This window comes from Galeopterus variegatus, unplaced genomic scaffold (assembly GCF_000696425.1).
Source record: "Galeopterus variegatus unplaced genomic scaffold, G_variegatus-3.0.2 Scaffold595, whole genome shotgun sequence".
Lineage (NCBI taxonomy): Eukaryota > Metazoa > Chordata > Mammalia > Dermoptera > Cynocephalidae > Galeopterus > Galeopterus variegatus.
This window is the reverse complement of record NW_007726706.1, coordinates 274,402-294,939: the sequence shown is the minus strand read 5'-3', so window position 1 is coordinate 294,939 and position 20,538 is coordinate 274,402. Positions and strand designations below refer to the sequence as shown.

Below are 20,538 nucleotides of genomic sequence, written 5' to 3'. Positions count from 1 at the left end.
TGCAAAGAGACATAACGCCCCCATGGGGCTTATATTCATTTGGGTGTGTAACTACTGTCTGAAATAGTCTTGTCTTCATCCTAGAATTGATACATATGAAGAGAGGTAAAATGGGTCAGTGTAAGGCTCATCCAAAAGTCTCTACAATATAAAAAATAAAACACAGAGAAAGCATTAGACTAAAAGCTCCTCATAAAGAGTAAGACTCATGAAGGCAGGAATAATACCAGCCATGCCTACCTCATTCTGCCCACAATGCTTAGAAGAGTATACTTGGAACATAACAGGCACCTGAATATTGGATGAATGAATACAAAAAGTAAATCTGTACACACTAGAAAAAAACAAACCCCATGAAACAGATAAAATGAGTTAAGAAAATTATACAGAAACAAAAACTGCCATAGCAGAATGCTAAAGTCATGAGATGTAATAAAAAGCAGACCACACAAAATCAAATCAGTGCCATACATAACACATCTCAGAGGACCTTTCAAAATGAAGCAGAAAATTATAGTGAGGAAAACAAGTGGAGAGAGCATAACAAAGAGGCAATTACCAGGAAATGAAATAATTAGTATACGTATGAAAAAGGAGATAACCTGATCATGGTTTGATTGTATTCCTGAAAAACTCAAGAAATAATCAGCTAAAAAAAAATATTTCAAAATACCCCCAAATGAATTTATCGGTAAATATACTGGTCTATTTAAAGAAAACTTTTAAACTTACAAGGCATAAAAGAAGACTTGGATAAAAGATTAAAAGATGATGCAATATGATAAAGATCCCATTTTATCCCAATAAACCCACTGAAATCCCAATTAAAATACTAAAAGAATTTAGAGGGAAAGGAGGTTATTAAGGGATAGAGCTTCACAAATTCTTAATTTTGTTAATAGAACATTTAAACACTGGTTAATGACTTACTAAAAACTGGTTATATCTTCAGAAAAATAAAAAAAATGGTTACAGCTACACCTTATACCATTGACCAAAATACATTTCCATAAATAAAAAAATTAATGTAAAATATAAAATCATAAAAACATAACAATAACAATGGAGATAAATATTTTTTAAAATCCTCATACGGGAAAGCCTAAGCATGGTACAAAAACCAGAAACCCACAAGGAAAAAGAATAATAGATTTGGTTACATAAAATTAACTTTTGCATGCACATCAAAATAACAATAAGTAAAAACAAGAAGTAAACAACATAAGACATTTACAACAAATATATACAATGGGATCAAACCTTTAATATATAAAGAACCCTTAGAAATAATAAATAAAGACAAACACAGAAGAGAAAGCTAGAATGTAAACAGGCCATTCATTAAAGAAATAGAAACAACAAATCACCAATCAACATATGCAAAATATAAAATCTCATCAGTAATTTTAAATACAAAATTAAAAACTTAAATGCCATTTTCCACACATCAAATTGATAGAGTTATTTAGAAAAATACATTATTATCTGGCATTCATTGGTGAAGGTATGGTGAGTTGGCCATTCTGGTAACAGCATAAACTAGTAAAACCTTTCTTGAGGAAAATGTCAATGAAAATCAAATATGTTATAAGTATTTTAAAACCCTTTGACCTAGCAAGGCCACGTATACATACTGTAAGTACTCATATGTACCTAGGAGAATCATCACAGATTTAACTTCAAAGATACTCATTACAGAACTATTTATAATGATAATAATAAAATGAAAATCACCTAACTAGAGGAGAAATAAATAATTTATGGTATAACTATGCAATGGTATGCTATATATCCATTTAAAAAAAAGGCATACCTCTACAGAGCTAATTACAGAAATAAATATGCACAAAGACATATGTATAATGATATTAAAAAATCATTATTTTTAATAGCAAAAAAATTAGAGAGTACTTAAATACCCATTAATAAGGAAATGGTTCAATAAATTCAATTTATCCACACTATGGAATACTATCAACCTTAAAAGAAGGAGGTAGATTTAATTATATTGTTGAGAAAGTGTGTTTGTAGACACTACCTAGGGAAAAAAGCAAAAATAAACAAAATGTGGAATACAATCCCATTTTTCTGCAACAAACACAGAAATTATATATGCACTAATATAATATATTATAATAATAATTAACCTAGAACATTTATTAGGTATGGTACTAAATTATTTACTTGAATTACTTATTATAATCCTTTCAGGTAGGATTATCCCCATTTTACTGATGAAGAAACTGAGGCTTAGAGATTTGAAAAAATGTGCCTATGATCACGAAGCCAATAAACTGTAGACCAAGGATTCCAACCCAGCCAGTCTGACTCCAGAAGCTGTGCTATTAAAATTACAACACAGACTGCACAGATAAAAGTTGAAAAACTGTATGCAGAAGCCTGGTTACTGACTTTTTGGATATTATTATATGTTTTTGTTTTAAGAAAATGATAGTTTTCAATTTTAAAAAAGTCACCAAAAACAGGATAGACACATTAAGACAAAAAGACATGAATAGAATATTAATCTTAAAAAATAACAGAAGGCATTTATGCTATGATCGTATATTTGTTTAAAAAGCAAAAATATCAGATCCCCATACCAGCCCACTGCCAAAAGAATATAAATAAAATAAAAAGCAAAAATACATGAACAGGATACATAGAAAAAAATTCTAGAATACACCAAAATCTTCAAAATAGTTATTATTCTGAAACAGTGGAATTATAGAGGGGTTTCAATCTTCCCTTTTTTGCTTATCTGATTTCTATTTTTTCCTGAACATAAATACATAACAGTTATGTAATTTAAAATATTACTACAACATCTACTAAGTACATCATTATTATCATTATTATCAAAATAGAAAGTAAAATTCAAGAAATTATCATAATTCTGCTCAATCAGTATTTTTACGAAAACAAGGAAAACCCCTTGATACAGATATCTAATAACTAAAGATTATAGTAAGTTAACTTAACTATACAAGCAATCTAAAATGAATTTGTATCCTCCATTCCTGATTTTTTCTTTTAATAAAAAGCAGCTTTTGGGAAGATGGAACAATTTGTTCAGGCTCCCCTGCCTCGGAGTGGTTCAGGGTCATTCAGTAAACATTGTATGTGTGGGGGTAGAGTAAGTGCGTGGGCCATGCAGCACCGCTTTGGCTGGTTTTTACTGCCTCGGGTGCCCACCCTGTGCGGCCATGTTTTTCCAGACCTGCGGCTTCCAAGTATTGTGTGGCCAGCTGCCTAGCATACAGACCTGCACGAAGGGGTCTGGTGACCCAGCCTGGCATATGAAGGGTTTGTGACCCAGTCTGTGAATGGGCTTAGGGGTCTGGGAGTTCCAACCCAGCCCTAGCTCGACAATCAGCCCAGTCAGTGCAGGATTACCAACAGGTGAAAGAGCCCAACAACTGGCATGGTCGCCTAGCTTTACAACTGGCGTCACGAACAGGACTAAGGGCTAGACAATTGGCACCGTGAGCAGGATTCGAGACATTAGCCTCGCAGTTGTAGCCTTTGTTGTAGCCAGACAGCAGCATTCTAGGCTCTAGAGGAAAAAAACGTATACACTGATAGACTATTGTTTATATAAGTTCCATCAACAGCATAAACTATTGGTTCCAATAAACTATTTTAGTGTTCTGGTCTCAGAAAATGTGTTGTAGCTTTTCAGCACAGATGTTATTCAGAAGAAAAGTTCTGCTTTTAATTGATATATATTAAGTATAAACTCAGTTGAGTCACCAAAGCCTCTTATGATCCTAATCCAAATAAAATTTCTTCACCCCAGTGTGGTCTGTGCAACAAACTCCAGAAACATATTGTGAATAGCTCAGTTGGCAAGAGAAACTCAAGGGAGACATATTATTCCTTCCTTATAAACTCAGTCTTACTTCCCTTCATAGAAAAAAAAAATCTTTAAATGTCATTAGCACCAACATACATTTGGCCCATACCCTGACATAAATGCCAAGGCATCCAGCTGCTGCTACCCTGCTTATCCTACAAATGAAATATAAAAATGATCACTATATGGCCCTTCACTTATTCTATAGTTAATTGTCCTTGGTATATGACAGCTATAAACAAAGGGAGGCAAAGAAAGACTAGCTCTAGAAAAATGACTGCTAACTCCCAGATACTTTTGCCTCGGCTATCATTAGCTATAAACGAATTGCCCAAGATGTTAAGAGTCCAAAAGCAATCAATTGATAGATACTAGGGATTTTCTTTTTTTTTTCCCCTTTTTGTCTTTTTTACTGACCGGTAACGGGATCGCAACCCTCGGTGTCGCACCTGTACCGGGGACCGGCAACGAGATCGCAACCCTCGGTGTTGCACCCGCACCACGCTCAGCCAGTGAGTGGGAACCGGTCTCCACATGGGATCCGAACCCTCGGCGGGAGCGCCGCCGCACTCCCAAGCGCCGCACTCTCCAGTGTGCCACCGGGCCGGCCCTAGGGATCTTCTTAAAGAAAAAAATCCTGCTGACTCCAAGATACCTGTGAATTCAAGTAATAAACTAAATAGGGAGGTAAAAGGTCAGATAAGAGGGTAAGGGTCACCCAAAGGGTGCTGATTCTTTAACTGAAATAAGCAGAAGGAAATGACTGTAATTTAATTAGTTCATCCAGAAACCCAGTGCATGGAATATATAAAATGATACAGGGGGAAATTTACTGCCCTAGGACTTTTCCATCAATGGCTGTTGGTGAGGCTGAGGCTCCCTTTTTCCTTGGGGCATCTGCTTTTGCATACCTCTCCTGTGTGGCCCGACTTCTGCCCAGCTGGCTTTTCCTGCTGCCAGTGGTGGCAACTGGCTGCTCTGGCTCTCACTAGGTAAATTCTCTGCACATCCCTCCAGACTACTTGGTCTGCGACCGGTACTCGCTGCTTGCAAACACCTACTTCTTTCTCGAAGTGTGGTCTAGGACCACCTCCATCAGAATCATAGGGTGGACTTGTCAAACAGGCAGGTCCCTTCCCAGCCCTGCAGGATCTGAATCACTTGGGACATGGCCAGGAATCGCCTTCTTAACAAGCATGCATGAGTGCTCCTTACCATACTGACAATTGGCAACCGATGAGTTGATGTGCATTACACAACACAGTATAAACTACTAAATCGTTAATTTAGTAATTGCTGAGATTTCAGACACACCATGTTTTAAATATCAAAACCTGCATCTGGAATGTCAATTCAGATATACAACCATATACATTACATAAAGGGAAAAATAATACAACAACAGTATGAAGGAAAAGCAGATGTGGCCCCCCCCAAAAGTTGATCTTAAAACAGTTACCATACTTTCTGTTGTTCCAAATGAAATAAGCATTATGAAAATAACCTTTAAGAAACTATTTAAAATGACTTATTTAAAGTAGCTCATTGAAGACTGTAAGGAAAGGAAACTGATAATTATTTCCTGATTTAGCAACCAGTAAACACTGACTTCCTCATTGCCAGAGAAAATAACTCTTTCTAGCCAGGATTCTTAGTAGAACTCTGGCATTTGACAGTATTGATCACTTCCTTTATGAACTGGTTCTACTCTTTCGGCTTCTGTGACAGAACCCTTTCCTGTTTTCCTTCCTCTGACCATTTAACTCCTTGCAGGCTCCATTATATACCTTACCCAATGCTTACAAAGGGATATACCCCAAAATCCTGCCCTTGGCCGTCTGCTCTGGTCACTCTACATGCTGACCCTTGGTAACCTTGTTCACTACCACCGCTTTACTGCCAACTCCATACTCAAGTCCTCTGGTTCTTCCAGCCCAGAGTTCCATCTGGGCTCCTGTCCTTCACAGCCACTTGTCCACTGGACCTCCCCACCTGGATATGCCAGTGGCAACTCAAATTCCATCTGCCTCAAATCGAACTCATCATCTTTTCCTCAAACCTGTTTCTTCCTTCAGTATTCACATACTCAAGTCTCAACACCACCATTCATCCAGTTTTTTACACCAGAAGCATGAAATTTTTTCTAGAGCAGGGGCAGCAAACTCAAATGCCTGTGGAAAGTACTAGGGATCAAATTTATTTTTTATGAAATGTGTGGAGCTCTTAACATGTACTAGGTATTTCTATGTCATTTGCAAATGTTAACTCATTTGACACTCATAACAACCCTTAGAAGTAGGTACTATTATCATCCCTAGTTTACAGATGGGTAAACTGAGGCATGGGGTGATTATAAATTTTGCTCAAGGTCACTCAGCAAGAGCCAAAATGTGAATCTAGAGAGTCTGGCTCTCAGAGAGCTGGGTAGGATCTAGAATAATAAATAAGGAGAGTAGGGCCCAGACAGGTGGAGAACACCTGCTTCATGTAAAGGTATTCAAACTCTGCAACTCCATGTCCTCGAACTCGTATCATACAACTCCCTAGCATTCCACTACATGTCTAAGGTTCTGTTGATTTTATTTCTTTAATGTCTCTCTATCTCTCTCTCCCTTTTTCTCTGTCCCCACCATAGCCTCAGTTTGGCTCCAACTTGTTTCTCAACTGACTGCCACCATTTGTCTGCCATCGTTCTTGCCTCTCACAGTCAGTGCTCTCTATAAGCAGGCCAGCTAACATGTTCTATAAAGAGCCAGAGAGCACCGTAGTCGCCCTTACCTGCGGTTTCACTTTGTACAGTTTTAGTTACCCGAGGTCAATACATTAAATGAAAAATTCCACAAATAAGCAATCCCTAAGTTTTAAACTGCATGCTGTTCCAAGTGGTGTGATGACATCTCTCTTGGTCCTGCTCCATCCTGCCCGGGACGTGACGTGTCCCTTTGTTCAGCGGATCCACCGCTCTAAGCTACCCGCCCATTAGCCACTTGGTGCTGCCTCCTTTATTAGATCAACCGTCGCTGTGCTTATGTTCAAGTAACCTTACTTTACTTAATAATGGCCCCAAAACACAAGAATAGTGATGCTGGGATATTGTTATAATTGGTCTACTATTAGTTATTGTTGTTAATCTCTTACTGGGCCTAACTTATAAATTAAACTTTATATAGGTATGTATGTATACAAAAAACATAGTATATATAGAGTTCATACTATTCCATGATTTCAGACATCCCCTGCAATTAAGGGGGGACTACTGTAAATATTTCAGGCTCCCGAGGCAATTGCAACAGAAACTCAACTCTGACATCATAGCATGACATCAGCACAGAACAGGTGGGTGTGGCTGTGTCTAATAAAACTTTATTTACAAAAACAGGTGATCCTTGCTCAGTAGTACCACAGCAATTTTCTTAACAAATCCTACTCCTCCTACTGAAATATATTCCAGATGGTTCCCCAAAACCTTAGACAATATGCATAAATATAAAAGCATCAGCAGAAAATATAAGTGGATGCTTTTATAACCATAGTGTGGTAAAACCTTTCCAAGCATGAAAAAAACAAATTTAAATACATAAAAATTAAAAATCTCAGTGCTGCAAAGTAAAACAAAATAACAAAATACCACAAATAAAGTACAAAAGAAAGACAAAGTGTGAAAGTAACATTTGTAATGAATATGACGAATGAAATGTTAGTATTCTTTATTTACAAAGAGCTGTAAAATATCAGTAATATGCAGGAGTACAGCATACACAAGGAGTCAGATTTACATATGCTATCGGAGGGAGAGCAAATTATACTATCTTTTTTAGGAACAAATTAGTTGATCTATCAAAAATTAAAATGTTTAAAGCTAGCTATTACATTTCTAAACACTTATCCTACAGATAGACCCACATAAGAACAAAGACTTATGCAAATAAAAATTAATCAGAATTGTTTTTAATAGCAAAAAAACTGCAAGCACCCTAAATGTTTACCTACAGAGAATTAGTTAAGTAAATAATGGCAGATCCACATAATGGAATAGTATGCAGTGAGGTAAATATTGTCAGCGAAAGCTACACTGTTATGAGAAAATGGCAAATTGCAGATCTGTGCGTGCATATAGAATCACATGATTCTATTTCTCTTAAAGAAATCATACAACCATATCTATATTTGCACATATGCATATAGAGAGAAGACTACATTTCAAGCAGGGGTTTTATCTAGAATGGATGGGAAGGATAGTGCGTGCATATAGAATCACATGATTCTATTTCTCTTAAAGAAATCATACAACCATATCTATACTTGCACATATGCATATAGAGAGAAGACTACATTTCAAGCAGGGGTTTTATCTAGAATGGATGGGAAGGATAATTTTCAGTTTAAGATGTACACTTCTGTATTATTTGAAATTTTTTTATAGTAAGCCTATACTAATTTAACAGTAATTAACACTTAAAAGATAAATAAATAAGACAAAGCACAAAGTGATCACATCACTCCAAAGAATCTTCCAGGACTTTCACTGCCCAACTCTATAGCGTGATATACATGCCAGAATGACAACGTGACCACTGCCTACCCCTCAGTCTCAGTAAGCACCTCTCCTACAAGACACTCAAATCATACTGTTATTCATAGTCACACTGCAGTTTTCTGAACATGCCAGGATGTCTAAGGCTTCTTTGCTTTTGCAAAGCCTTCTCCCTCTGCTTACAATTCCCCACATCATCTTCCCTGCCTAGTAAATACTCATTCACCTCAACCTCCTGCACAGGGATTACAAAAATCTTAGGAGAAATATGGAAATATAACACACATTAAACAATCAAGTGTTTACTTGTAATTATTTAGAAACTAACCTTTCCAAAAAAAAAGAAAAGAAACTAACTTTCAGTGCCTCCCATGTGTCAGAAATGCTATTGGGAACTTTAAGTGCATTATGTCATTTAATTCTTAAATGGTTTATTATTATTCCCAGTTTACAGACATGAAAATTATCTCAATAAGGTTAAGGAACTGTTCAAAGTCTCCCTGTCTAGTAAATGTCATAACCAGGATCTCAACTCAAGTTTGCTTGACTTCAAAGCCATATTCTGAGTTTTGTGCAGGGAGACTGAGGCCAAGAGCAGGGTTAATGAAGAGGCCTTGAAAGGATCTGAGAGGCAAACCAGTCTCTCATAGAGGCAAGGGGAACAAAAATGGTGGGGTGGAAATATTGGCCTACATGGCAGGGTAGGGGACAGGGAAAGGGAAAAAAGGAAATTTCTGGGAAAGAGTTTGTTCATTCCAGATTACAATATTCCTTTAGAACCAGGCAGACCTGAAGCAGGAGGCAATCTGGACAAACTGTAGACTCTTCTGTAGGTTAGGAAAATTGAAAGCAGTGTTTTGAGAAAGTCTGGCAGCCCTGGTAGTATGTAGTATGTACTGCAGTGGCGGGAGAATGAAGGCAGAGAGAACAGATGCTGCTGCAAAAACCAGTGGTCTCGTGTGTTTTGGACCAGAACTAAGATGTGAGCTGCAAAAAATGGGGATGCAAAACGAAATATTTATAGGTGTTAGAGAAGATTCTGTCAGTAACAGTTCGATGTTAGACTAATGATGAAGGGGAGAATGGAGAGCAAGACTTAAGATTGATTCTAAGGCTTCTAATCTTGGGGAAGTGAAGAATGCTGGCATTACTGACAGAAATGGGACAATAAGAGAGGAGACCTAATCTGCAAACTAGACATGTTAAATCATCGTGCACACAAAGAAAGAAGGTCCTAACGTTGACAGAGGCCACTCTGATGCCTACAGACTGAGAGGCCTCATTTTTTGAATGACATCCTTATGATCATTACTTATCTATAGTCATTTTAACATGGCAATGACATGACACTCAGATCACTTGTAAATGACTAAGGATAACTTCTTAGAAATGTGATAATTCCTTGCTTAGCTAGCACAAAGCACTAAGACATGTCTTCAAGGATATCAGATAGAATTGGTCTCACAGTTTTAGTTACACTATGTAAGTTCTAGTAAGATTCTCCATCTCCTTCATCAAACCCCCAAGTCTATTCATCATCCCCCGAAAAAAATTTTTAAGTGAGGTTGATCACTGAGGAAAGAAGTCGTCTGCTTTACCTCCTTTTACCCTGGATGTCAGGCTCAACTCTGTTTAAAAACAAACAAACAAAACCGCTCTTTCCCTGATCTTTCCCTACTCTCAAAAGCCTCCTTGTCCCATCTGTTCATTTGACTCAATGACATTATTTACCACTTTCTGTCCTCAAAGAGTACCTGTCTAACCTTATTATTCACTCATTATGTCTGTCTCTTTATTTTCATCCAAGTAGAAAAGAAGAGACCAGGTCTTCTTCAGTTTGCAGAATGACCCAGAACATATTTTCTAAATGGGGTTAGCCCAGAATAAGCTACACCTAAGTTTAGCTATGAGATGGGATAATAATGCTTTGCTTGACTTATAGGGTGATAGTGACAACCAAATGACATAATTCTGGATCTGGGGTTAGCCCAGAATAAGCTACACCTAAGTTTAGCTATGAGATGGGATAATAATGCTTTGTTTGACTTATAGGGTGATAGTGACAACCAAATGACATAATTCTGGATTAATACCCAAATGTATGCAATAAAATTTGGTATAATGGGCTAGAAGGGAAAAAATATATATATATGGTTCCAAACCTCCTTTCAGAAAAGTAATCTCTATACTCACACACCTCGGACAACCCCAAAGGCCAGATAAAAAGCCAAACACAGAAGCGAGCTAGGAATTCCGGTGGCCACTGTGGGTTCACACCAACCCCAGCAGTGCAAGTCTTCCTGTTCTAGAACTCAAGTAGACAGAACTTATTATTTTACTGCATTTTTAAAGCACAGTAGGTATAAAAACACTAAAGACAGGGAAACAAGCAGGATAAACATTCTCCTTTAATTGCAAACGAAAGAAAGACTATTTTTAGTACAATACTTACATTGGGATACTATTTACAACTCTATAAATAGAATACAAAAAATCTGATTTCGAATCCCAATTAAACTGAAGACAGAAAAAATACTAAGAGAGGATCTGCTATTTCAAATTATTCCTTTTGGGGTAGTAAATAAGATTAGCTTTTTGTTTAACTAAAAATAATGTCTCAAGGAAGTATCTAACTATAGAAAAACAGAGTACCTGTGAGTTTGATTTTGGATAGTCGAGCCAAAATTCCTGGCAAGTCATCGACATGCAGCTTCATCTCTTTCCACTGCTTTTCATCTTTTGTCTCTTCTTCCACATCTATCGAGCCTTGAATTATGGAGGCAGACTCTAGTTCTATCAATTCCTTTTCATTTGGCTTTCTGGACAAAGATAGGCTCTGAGGCGGGAGAGGTCTCGTTTCATATATTTCTGCTTTGGCTTGACATGAAGATGTTTTTTCAAGGAAAGCAGATGCCACTGGTTCTGGCTTTGGTTTTACTTGCTGGCTGAGGCATCTGTTCAGTTGTGTGACATACTAAACAAAGAAAAGCACACTACTATAAACCAAGGCCCAAAATGCTCTTAAATGGTTGTTCAGTAACATCTTCCATTAGTTCAACCTTTATGGTACCAGATTTTCCTACGACTTTATTATTAGTTAATTCATCACGTATTTATACAGTATTTGCTAATAGAAATCACTATACTAAGAGATATGGAAAATAAACTTGATGCCTCAGCAATGGTTTTCAAATTCCGTGGTTTAGAAAATCCTATAAATGCAATTTCCTTGAAAAAATAATAAATTTATCTCCTCCAGAACTTGTCCTGGAGGTTTAACGTTCCAGATACAATGAAAAAGTTTTCTGTAATCAAGAGCCCAAGTCAACCTGATGACTTGCCACATTCTTAGGCAAATAGTGCAGGAGGGGCTCAGTGGTAGGGCATAATCCAGGACTAAGTGATAATAGCAATGCAGTATGAGGAAAGAAAGTGGGTTTTAGAGTCACATAGTTTTTACCACTTACTAGCAAAAAATTAATTACTATTAACATTTGTGAGGCACTTCATAGTTTCATGTAATATATATCTTTATAGTTTAATAATACAAGGGTAGCTCAAAAAATTCATGGAAAAATTAAAATGAAAGATAATACAAGTCTTTCCATGAACTTTTTGAAGTATCCCCTTATATATCTCATCTAATCCTCTCAACAGTTGTTTAAAAAGATGGATCATTATTAGTATTTCTCTCTTTAATTTACAGATGAGGAAACTAAGCCTCAGAAATAAACTGGCATAATCAAGAGTCAATAAACAGTTATATAGGTAGCCCTGGTACATGAATAACAGTTAAGTGCCTTTCCCAATGCATCACAAAGACTTGAAATTACACATAGTACTATGGATAAGAATTACGAACTCATGAATGTATTTAGTGTTCTGTGTACATACAAAAGGCACTATACCTATTTGAGTTTCTCTTCTAACTATCCATTATCCTTGACTCCCAATTTAAAAAGTCTAAACATTTCTAAAAATTTCCATTTCTTATCAACATACTGACTTTTATCAGAATTTTAAGTTAATTTTAAGTTAAAAAAAGATAAAAGAAATGCCAAATAGTATTTCAGATTATGAATTTGCTGTTCTTTCACACTGGTACTACAGTCATGAGTTTCAGCTATCGTTTCACCATTCTGTAACTCTTTTCTATTTGAGAAAACAGCAAATGCTCTCAGTGGTAATTAAAAGTTAGTTACCAGGGGCCAGCCTGTGGCTCACTTGGGGGAGTGTGGTGCTGATAATACCGAGGCCACGGGTTCAGATCCCTGTATAGGGATGGCTGGTTAGCTCGCTTGGGAGAGCGTGGTGCTGACAACACCAAAACAAGGGTTAAGATCCCCTTACCAGTCATCTTTTAAAAAAAAAAAAAAAGAGTAAGTTACCATGTTGCCCACAATAATATCATGGAGTCAACCTAAATAAAGGCCTAAAGGAAGACTGAGATATATTATAAATGCCAACTATAAAATGCCTAGCAAATTATAAAAACTCTCAATTTGAGTCTACTCATAAGTGTAGACTCAAATAAATTGAGTCCTGTGTTAAAGACTTTTAAATGTACTGCTTATTTAAGAAAATAAAGGGTCACACTGTTAAAGTAATTATTTTGTATTACTGATGTATTCACAAAACTTCAAAAAATTTGAAAAGATGTATCATAACAATTCAGCTTTTTCTAATTTTAGCCTAGTTGAAATATGCCAGACATTTTCAATCATTCTCCAAACTTAATAAGTTCACAATCATACTTTTAACCTCAAATGCCAAAATTATTCTGGTTTCGGTTAAGAATAATCAAGAGATTAAAGTTTAGAAAATTTTAGAGGACATTAAATAAAAATCCTCTTTGAAAGGTACTTCTTAAAACTTTTCTTATAATAGGAATTTCTGAAATCCCCCATACAGAGAAAAGTAAGGCAGGAAGCAGCAGAATAAGAATGGTCACGTAAACATACCATGCATCTCAGGAAGTTAAAGTGCTGAAATGTAATCCACCGCTTATTGACATTCCTGAAAAGGTGCATGAACTTGTGAGGGGATTCCTGTATAGCTCTTCTTTCTAAATACCAGACACATCCTCCTACCCAACCTACAATAGAGAAGAGAAAGAACTGTTAAAATGATGAATGCTGCTCACCACGTGATGACTATACCTACTTAGAAGCAAAGCCAGCCACCAAGTTCACGGTGTGATGGGTCTGAGCTCTGAAATTATCTAATCCAGATTTGTTAATAAATGCAATTTATTGACCCCAGTCAATGTTTAAGTCAGTGTAATTTTTCAGCAGGGCTTCAGAAAATTTTCATTTGAGGATCATTATGCTTTTTTTTTTTATATTAAATGGTGAAATAACCGCACTGTAAATATTGTTAAAAAGAAAATAAAAAACAACCAGTTCCGTCTTTAAAAAATAGAAAATGAGCACAATTTTTCTCAATAAATTACAGTAAGTTGAAGCATAGGAGCTGGCTGGTTAGCTCAGTTAGTTAGAGTGCAGTGCTATAACACCTAGGTCAAGGGTTTGGATCCTCACATTGGCCAGCTGCCAAAAAAAAAAAAAGAATAAAACAAACATATACATTTCAGGTTAATATTTTAGCCATGTAAGGTAAGACAACTAAAAGGAAGAGGAAATAGTTCCCAATAACGTAGTTCCTATCTAGTTAGGAACAAGTGATTTCACTTGTATCCAGATTTGGCTTTTAATCATTCTACTAAACCTTCCCTCAAATGCCAACAAATCCAATACTTCTATCTCGGTCCTTCTCCTATTCAAGCCTTAGAAAATCTGTACATTACAGATTCTCCCATTCTTTTTAAAAGTCTCTCGTCCCATGGCTTCCACGACATTAAAGGTTCCTGGTTCTCCACTTTCCACTTCTCAGTTTCCTATGGTTGTGTCTCAGTTTCTCTTGCTTGTGTCTGCCACTTTAAGGCAATTGTGTCCCACTGTTCTGAACACTAAATATTGTCCCTGCCCAAAAAGAATTACAGATGCTCTTCAACATCCCTATAAACCCATCATAAATTGCAAATATCTTAAGTTGTAAATGCATTTAATATACCTAACCTACCGAACTTCATAGCTTAGCCTAGCTTAAACATGCTCAGAACACTTGCATTAGCCTACAGTTGGGCAAAATCATCTAAAACAAAGCCTGATTTATACCAAAATGTTTTTTTTTTTTTTTTCCGTGACCGGCAACGGATCGCAACCCTCAGTGTCGCGCCCGTACCGGTCCGGGACCAGCAACAGGATCGCAACCCTCGGTGTTGCTCCCACGCCTCGCTCAGCCAGTGAGCGGGAACCGGTCTGTATATGGGATCCGAACCCTCGGCGGGAGCGCCTGCCACACTTCCCAAGCGGCGTACTGTAGCAGTGAGCCACCAGGCCGGCTATACCAAAATGTTAAATATCTCATGCACCTCTTATCACTAGCCCTAGAAAAGATCAAAATTCAAAATCCAAAGTATACTGAAATTGCAAAATTTCTGAAATCATAAAGTCAAAAAATTACAAGTTGAACCATCGCTAAGTCAGAGACCATCTGTATGGGGTAATTTCTAATCTTGAACCAATTTCTAGAGAGTCATTATGCCTATTTCCAACTGCTCTTTTGGTATCTCTACATGGATAGATTGCAATATATTTTTAAGAACACTTTTTTTCTCAGCCTTATCTCTACTCTCTTCCCTACTGCAGATAAAACCATTACCTATTTGAGACTTCAGGGACATCCTGAACTCTTCCTTTATCACCTAACAACCATCAAGTCCAGTCAACTCTGGTCAAATCTGTCCACTTCTTTCCACTCCTACTGATAAAGACTCTTAACATCTTACATATGGACTGTGCTAACGGCAGTAGGATTCAAGCCATTCGTCCTGCCTTCAGTAACTTCCTTTTCTCTCCAACCCACGTTCCATAAAGTCAGTGGTTTCTTCCTAAAGCCCAGACACATATTATTCACCCAAACCATACACACGCAACTCACCAAAAGCAATGCTGTCTTGCCTGACCCTTCACTAAACACACCATACATTTCACAATTTATTCATCTTGATGTTGTTTCCTTGCCTGCACTCCACTCTCTGTCAAGTTTTAAAGTCTCTTTTAACTACTCTATCACTTTATACCATGTTTTATGGCACTTCTTAATGCAACTGTTTCCATCATCACATTCTTTAGTTCCTTGATAGCAGGGACTCGCCTTTACTCACCTTTGCTACAACAGCTAGCAGAGTGCTTTCTATACAGTAATAAAATAGTCTGATGACTAGATAGCTCACATAGCTTACCTAGACTATGGCAAGAACTATCATTGCCCCTTGAAATACACGGCAACTATCTTAGCCTAGAGATAAGTCACTTGCTCACTGAAATCATATTGTCAAACTTCAATTAATTATGACATTCTTATTTTCCACATACATGAATATGTGTTTGCCTGGGAACCTCTGTGAAAAGTCTCTCAAGATAAGTGGGTCAAACTGAGATTTTACAGAATGATAATGTGTTAGTCTGTTTTTATTTTGCAATAACAGAATACTTGAGACTGGGTGATTTATAAATAAAAGAGGTTTATTTGGCTCACAATTCTGGGGCAGCTGCATCTGTCAAGGGCCTCAGGCTGCTTCTACTCATGGCAGAACATGAAAGGGGAGCCAGCATGTGCGCAAAGATCACATGGTGAAAGAGAAGCAAGAGAGAGGAATGGAGGTGCCAGGCTCTTTTCAACAACCAGCTCTCTCCTCACCTCCAGGGAGGGTATTAATCTATTCGTGAATGATCCACCACTGCGCTCCAACTCCCAATACTCGCATGGGTATCAGATTTCATCACGAGGTTTTGTGAGGACATACCTACAAACCTTATCAGGTAGTAAGGAAAAAAAAAAAAAAAAAAAACCAGCTGGGAAGCTGCACTTATAAATGATGAAAACAAGGGCTAGTTGATTAGCTTAGTTGGTCTGAGTGCAGCATTGATGACAGCAGGTCAAGGGTTCGGATCCTCATACCAGCCAGCCACCAAAAATAAATAAGTAAATACATACATACATAAATAATGAAAGCACTTCATTTAGTCAAAACATGTCACATTTCTATGAATCGGTGCCTAGAAACTGAAAGACATTTCAGCCCTTGGTAAACAAATGTAAGTTTGAAGATACACAGGACTTGCAATAGACACACTAAAAATCTGAAAACACGTGCCCACATCCACTATCAAAAACACTGGACCGTGACTGTAGGGCTTTTAAAATTAGGTGAGGAGACAAATAGTAGACAAGTAGTAGAAAGGACCTGGAATTTTTTTAATGGCTATAAAATACTTTGAAATTTCAGAAGCAAAATCAGACACGACTACTAAATGCCTAATATAGTCCCAGTTTAACCTCTCTGCCATCCCTTCTCACCATGGTGCTTCCCCATCAAGCTCTTAGTGGATCTTCAAAGTGGATCTAAGTCGTAAAGACCACTTACTAGCAGATTATATTCATAGTTTCAGGAAGTAAGCTGTCTATTAATTTATCTACACCACCATTGCAAAGACTGATCCAACAACCAATCATGTGGGCCACCTGCAGCCCGTCTACTGTAACCTGGGGAATTCAGAGCAGTTAAGTGGAATGGTCCTAAAGGAAGGTGAAAATACAGAATGCAAAGGCAGAAAAACAGCTAGTCTAAGGGATGCACATTGAAGAAACCTGATAATTCAAGCACTAAGAAAGGATAAGCCCTCTGAGAATAAATACCTAGGGTCATGATCAAAGAACATTCACTGTCAGGGATGGTAGAAGGTAACAAAGAAGTGATTCAAGACCTTTAAAAAAAATCATTATGGAAAATTGTAGTCATATGTAAAAGCAGATTACAATGAGCCCCCACTACGTGTCCCCAAGCTTCAACAATTACCAATCCCTGGCCAATCTTGTTCCATCTATACTCCCTCCCACGCTCCTCCCCACTTTATGAACCAGGGACCTTTGAGATCATCTAGTTCAATTACCTCATTTTATAGTTGAGTAAACTCAGTTCCAGAAAAGTCAAATGATCTGCCCTGAGATCACACATACCAAAAGAGACCCATAAAGAAACATTATGAGAAAGAAGAAAGAATGGAATTTCATTGAGTCACAGTAATCTATATTGCCAGATGCTGCAGAGACCTTGGTGAGGCCTGAAAAAAGTTTCTGGGATGTGATCAAAAGGCAGTCTCTAGCTTCTCCTATGTGGTCTCTAATACGGATCACATCCTCACACAGCCATTAGTTACCATCCTAAAACACTGTGGGCAAAACAATTTCCAACCTCCTCTTTAACATCTCCATCGGGGCAAGTTTCATTCATTCACAAATTATTACTGAGAGCCAACAATGTACACTAGGTACTGTTCTGGGGCGCTCGGGACTTAAAGTTGATCCAGAGACTCAGACACCACTGTCCCTGCCTTCACGAAGTTTATATAATAGTTGGAAGAAACAGAAAATAAACCGACATATAAATAAATAATCACAGACTGTGCTAACCATGACCAAAGAAATAAATACGGTGAAAAGAGGAGAAGGGGCCCTACTTTAGAGAGGGTGGTCAGGGTGGACCTCTCTGAAAAGGTGACATTGGAGCTGAGACTTTGCCAAGAGCCAAAGAAGAGTATTCCAGCTTCAACATTCACTTGTCACAAGTCCTTCAAGTGGGAGGATTATATCAGGGACCAGGCTGACCATGCAAAGTCAAAAGTCTGAGGGGGGCTACGGCCCGCTGTCTGCAGTTGTCATCATCATGACCCTTTATAATAGAACAAGGCTTCTGAGTAGTAGCAAAGTGCTTCCCTTGTCATTACAAGCCAACGACTAGGAACTGGGGCTCTGATAAAGCAAGAGGCTTGTGGAGCCCCAAGTTTCTACTCTGCCCTCTCCTCCAGCTTCCTGTATCTGAAAACCGAAAGCACCAGACACCGCCCCTCAGGGGGAGCGGGATGTAGGCGGCGTGTGGACCACCGGAGCCCCACGGCAAGAGTGGACCCTAGTTCTGTGTCCTTTTCACTCCAGTTTACTCCGAAGGTCACTTCCCCCCACCGGTGACCAGCCAACCTCGCCAAGAGCTCCCAAGGTTGCAGCCAGACGGAACCACGGTCTCGCACGTGGCAAAAAGAGGAGAATCTTCCGAAGGTTGTGCCCGAGGCGGGTACAGTACCTGTCAAGAGGCGTGAGGAGAGAGTGTGCGGGGACGCGGCCATACCGCACGAGTCTGGTCGCTCCCCGGGATCCCGGTGTCCTCTCTCCTCACCGGCTGCTGGGCGCCGCCATCTTACTTCCCCGCCCCCTGTAGGCGCACGGGCGCTTCCGGTACGCCACTTCCGGCGGGCCGGCCGGCGAAGGGAATCGCCGCGGCTGGAGGTGGTGGTGACTGGACCCGCCGTCGAGCACCTGGCTGAAGGGGCAGAGAACCTGGAGTAGTCTCGGGAAACCGGAGAAGCACGGTGTGGCCACGTTCCGCTGAAGAACAAGCGGCGCGCGGACGACCGACCGTCGCCTGCGGCGCCCGAAGCTGCCGGGCATCCTCTGGCCGGATCCAGGCCTTGGTGACCCTGCGATGGGCAGGGCTAGGCTGCGGACTCCTCGCGGGCAATTTAAAGTTACCAATAAGACACTTCCTGGTGACTGGAGCGCCGAGAGGAAATGGTTCTATTTGGCGATGCCTCCACCTTCCAGTCTAATCAGCTACAGCTTTATCATATTCGCTGTCAAATGGGAGCCCGGTAAACTCGAGGTTGCTCGTCCCCGAGCCACACCAAGGGAACTGGATCAACAGAATATCTCCAAGATGAGGAAGGTGCGTGTGATGGTTAAGATTTGGGACTCTGGAGTGAGATCTGTATTCGAGATCTGGCCTTGTGGCTTGGAACAAATTATTTAAGTCCTCTGAACCTCGGTTATCATAGCTGTTATTGTTATCATCATCATCATAATAATATATGTTGTATAAGGTGGTGAGCAGGGCTGAATAATGGCTCTCAAATTGGTAGCCAGGCGCCTGCTATACGTATAGGCACTGATAAGTTATTATCATCATTAGTGTTATGATTACCAGGGCAGATCTCAGCAGCCTTCCTGGTTGTGGCACTCAGCAGCTAAGTGACTTTGGGCAGATTTGAGGCTTAATGTGTCACTCATAAAGAGAACAACTTTTGCTCTGGATGTAAACATCAGATGTTTACAAAAGCACATGGAAAATTATAAGAAGCTTGGAAACTTTTAACATAGCATTTAATGTTGTTTTCCTCTTCATGAAGTATCCTTTCCCTTCCTTGTAGGCTGGAAAAATCTGTTTATCATGTTAGAGATCCACAAGTAAAAGTACATTGGTGTAAAGATTAAGATTTTGAAAAAGAAGAGGGAAATAGGTAACTGGGTTCTATAAGGGCATTTTCCATCTGTTTTAAACAATGAGGTGACAGCCATTTTGGTTCACCTCAGCTAACGTTGCTAGACACAGGGGATACTGAGAAAGATAAAACTCTTCTCACTGTGCAAAGAGCTTACACTATACCAATGTGGGGACCCGGGGTTGTCAGTGATGAGAGTCAGTGTGATAGGGATAATGTAGAAAGTCGTGTGGAAACCCTGATGAGTTAAGTTTGCAGCTGTGCAGTTGGATTAGGGAAGGTGCTATGGGTCAGTGTGTCCCTGAAAAACTCATGCACTGGAAACTTGATCTCTATTGTAACAATGTTAAGAGGGTGGGGAATCCAATTATGGTATTTGAAAGGTGGAACCTTTGAAAGGTGATTAGATCATTAGGACTGTACCCTCTGAATGGAGTAATGGGTGTGGTTTTGATGGCTTTAAAAGGAGAGCAAGTGAGCAGGTTAGCTCTCTTGCACAGTCCATTCTTGCTATTTGACACCTTGAGGCACTGTAGAGAGTCACCACCAAGAAAAAGGCCATCACCAGATGTAATAAAATAAACTTCAAAACCGTAAGAAATAAATTTCATTTCAGATATTCTGTTATAAGCAACAGAAACAGACTGATTCAGAAAACTTCATAGATTTAAACTTGGTACTCAATCAAAGGTGTGGAAAGATTTTTCCAGCATACAGGAAAGGGAAAGGATACTTCATGAAGAGGCAAACAA

The 20,538-nt window shown here is 38.8% G+C and overlaps 1 protein-coding gene across 1 annotated transcript in view; it reads right to left on the bottom strand.

Moving 5' to 3' along the window:
• The window catches only part of LOC103588620 (protoheme IX farnesyltransferase, mitochondrial), a 150,763-nt gene extending 132,126 nt beyond the window's left edge, over positions 1–18,637 (bottom strand). The window contains exons 1-3 of the mRNA XM_008570341.1: positions 18,595–18,637; positions 13,352–13,485; positions 11,043–11,364 (exon numbers count right to left, since the gene is read on the bottom strand). Coding sequence (XP_008568563.1) covers positions 11,043–11,364; positions 13,352–13,485; positions 18,595–18,637 — 499 coding nt within the window. The remainder of the gene's footprint in view (positions 1–11,042; positions 11,365–13,351; positions 13,486–18,594) is intronic.
• Between the last annotated feature and the right edge of the window lie 1,901 nt (positions 18,638–20,538).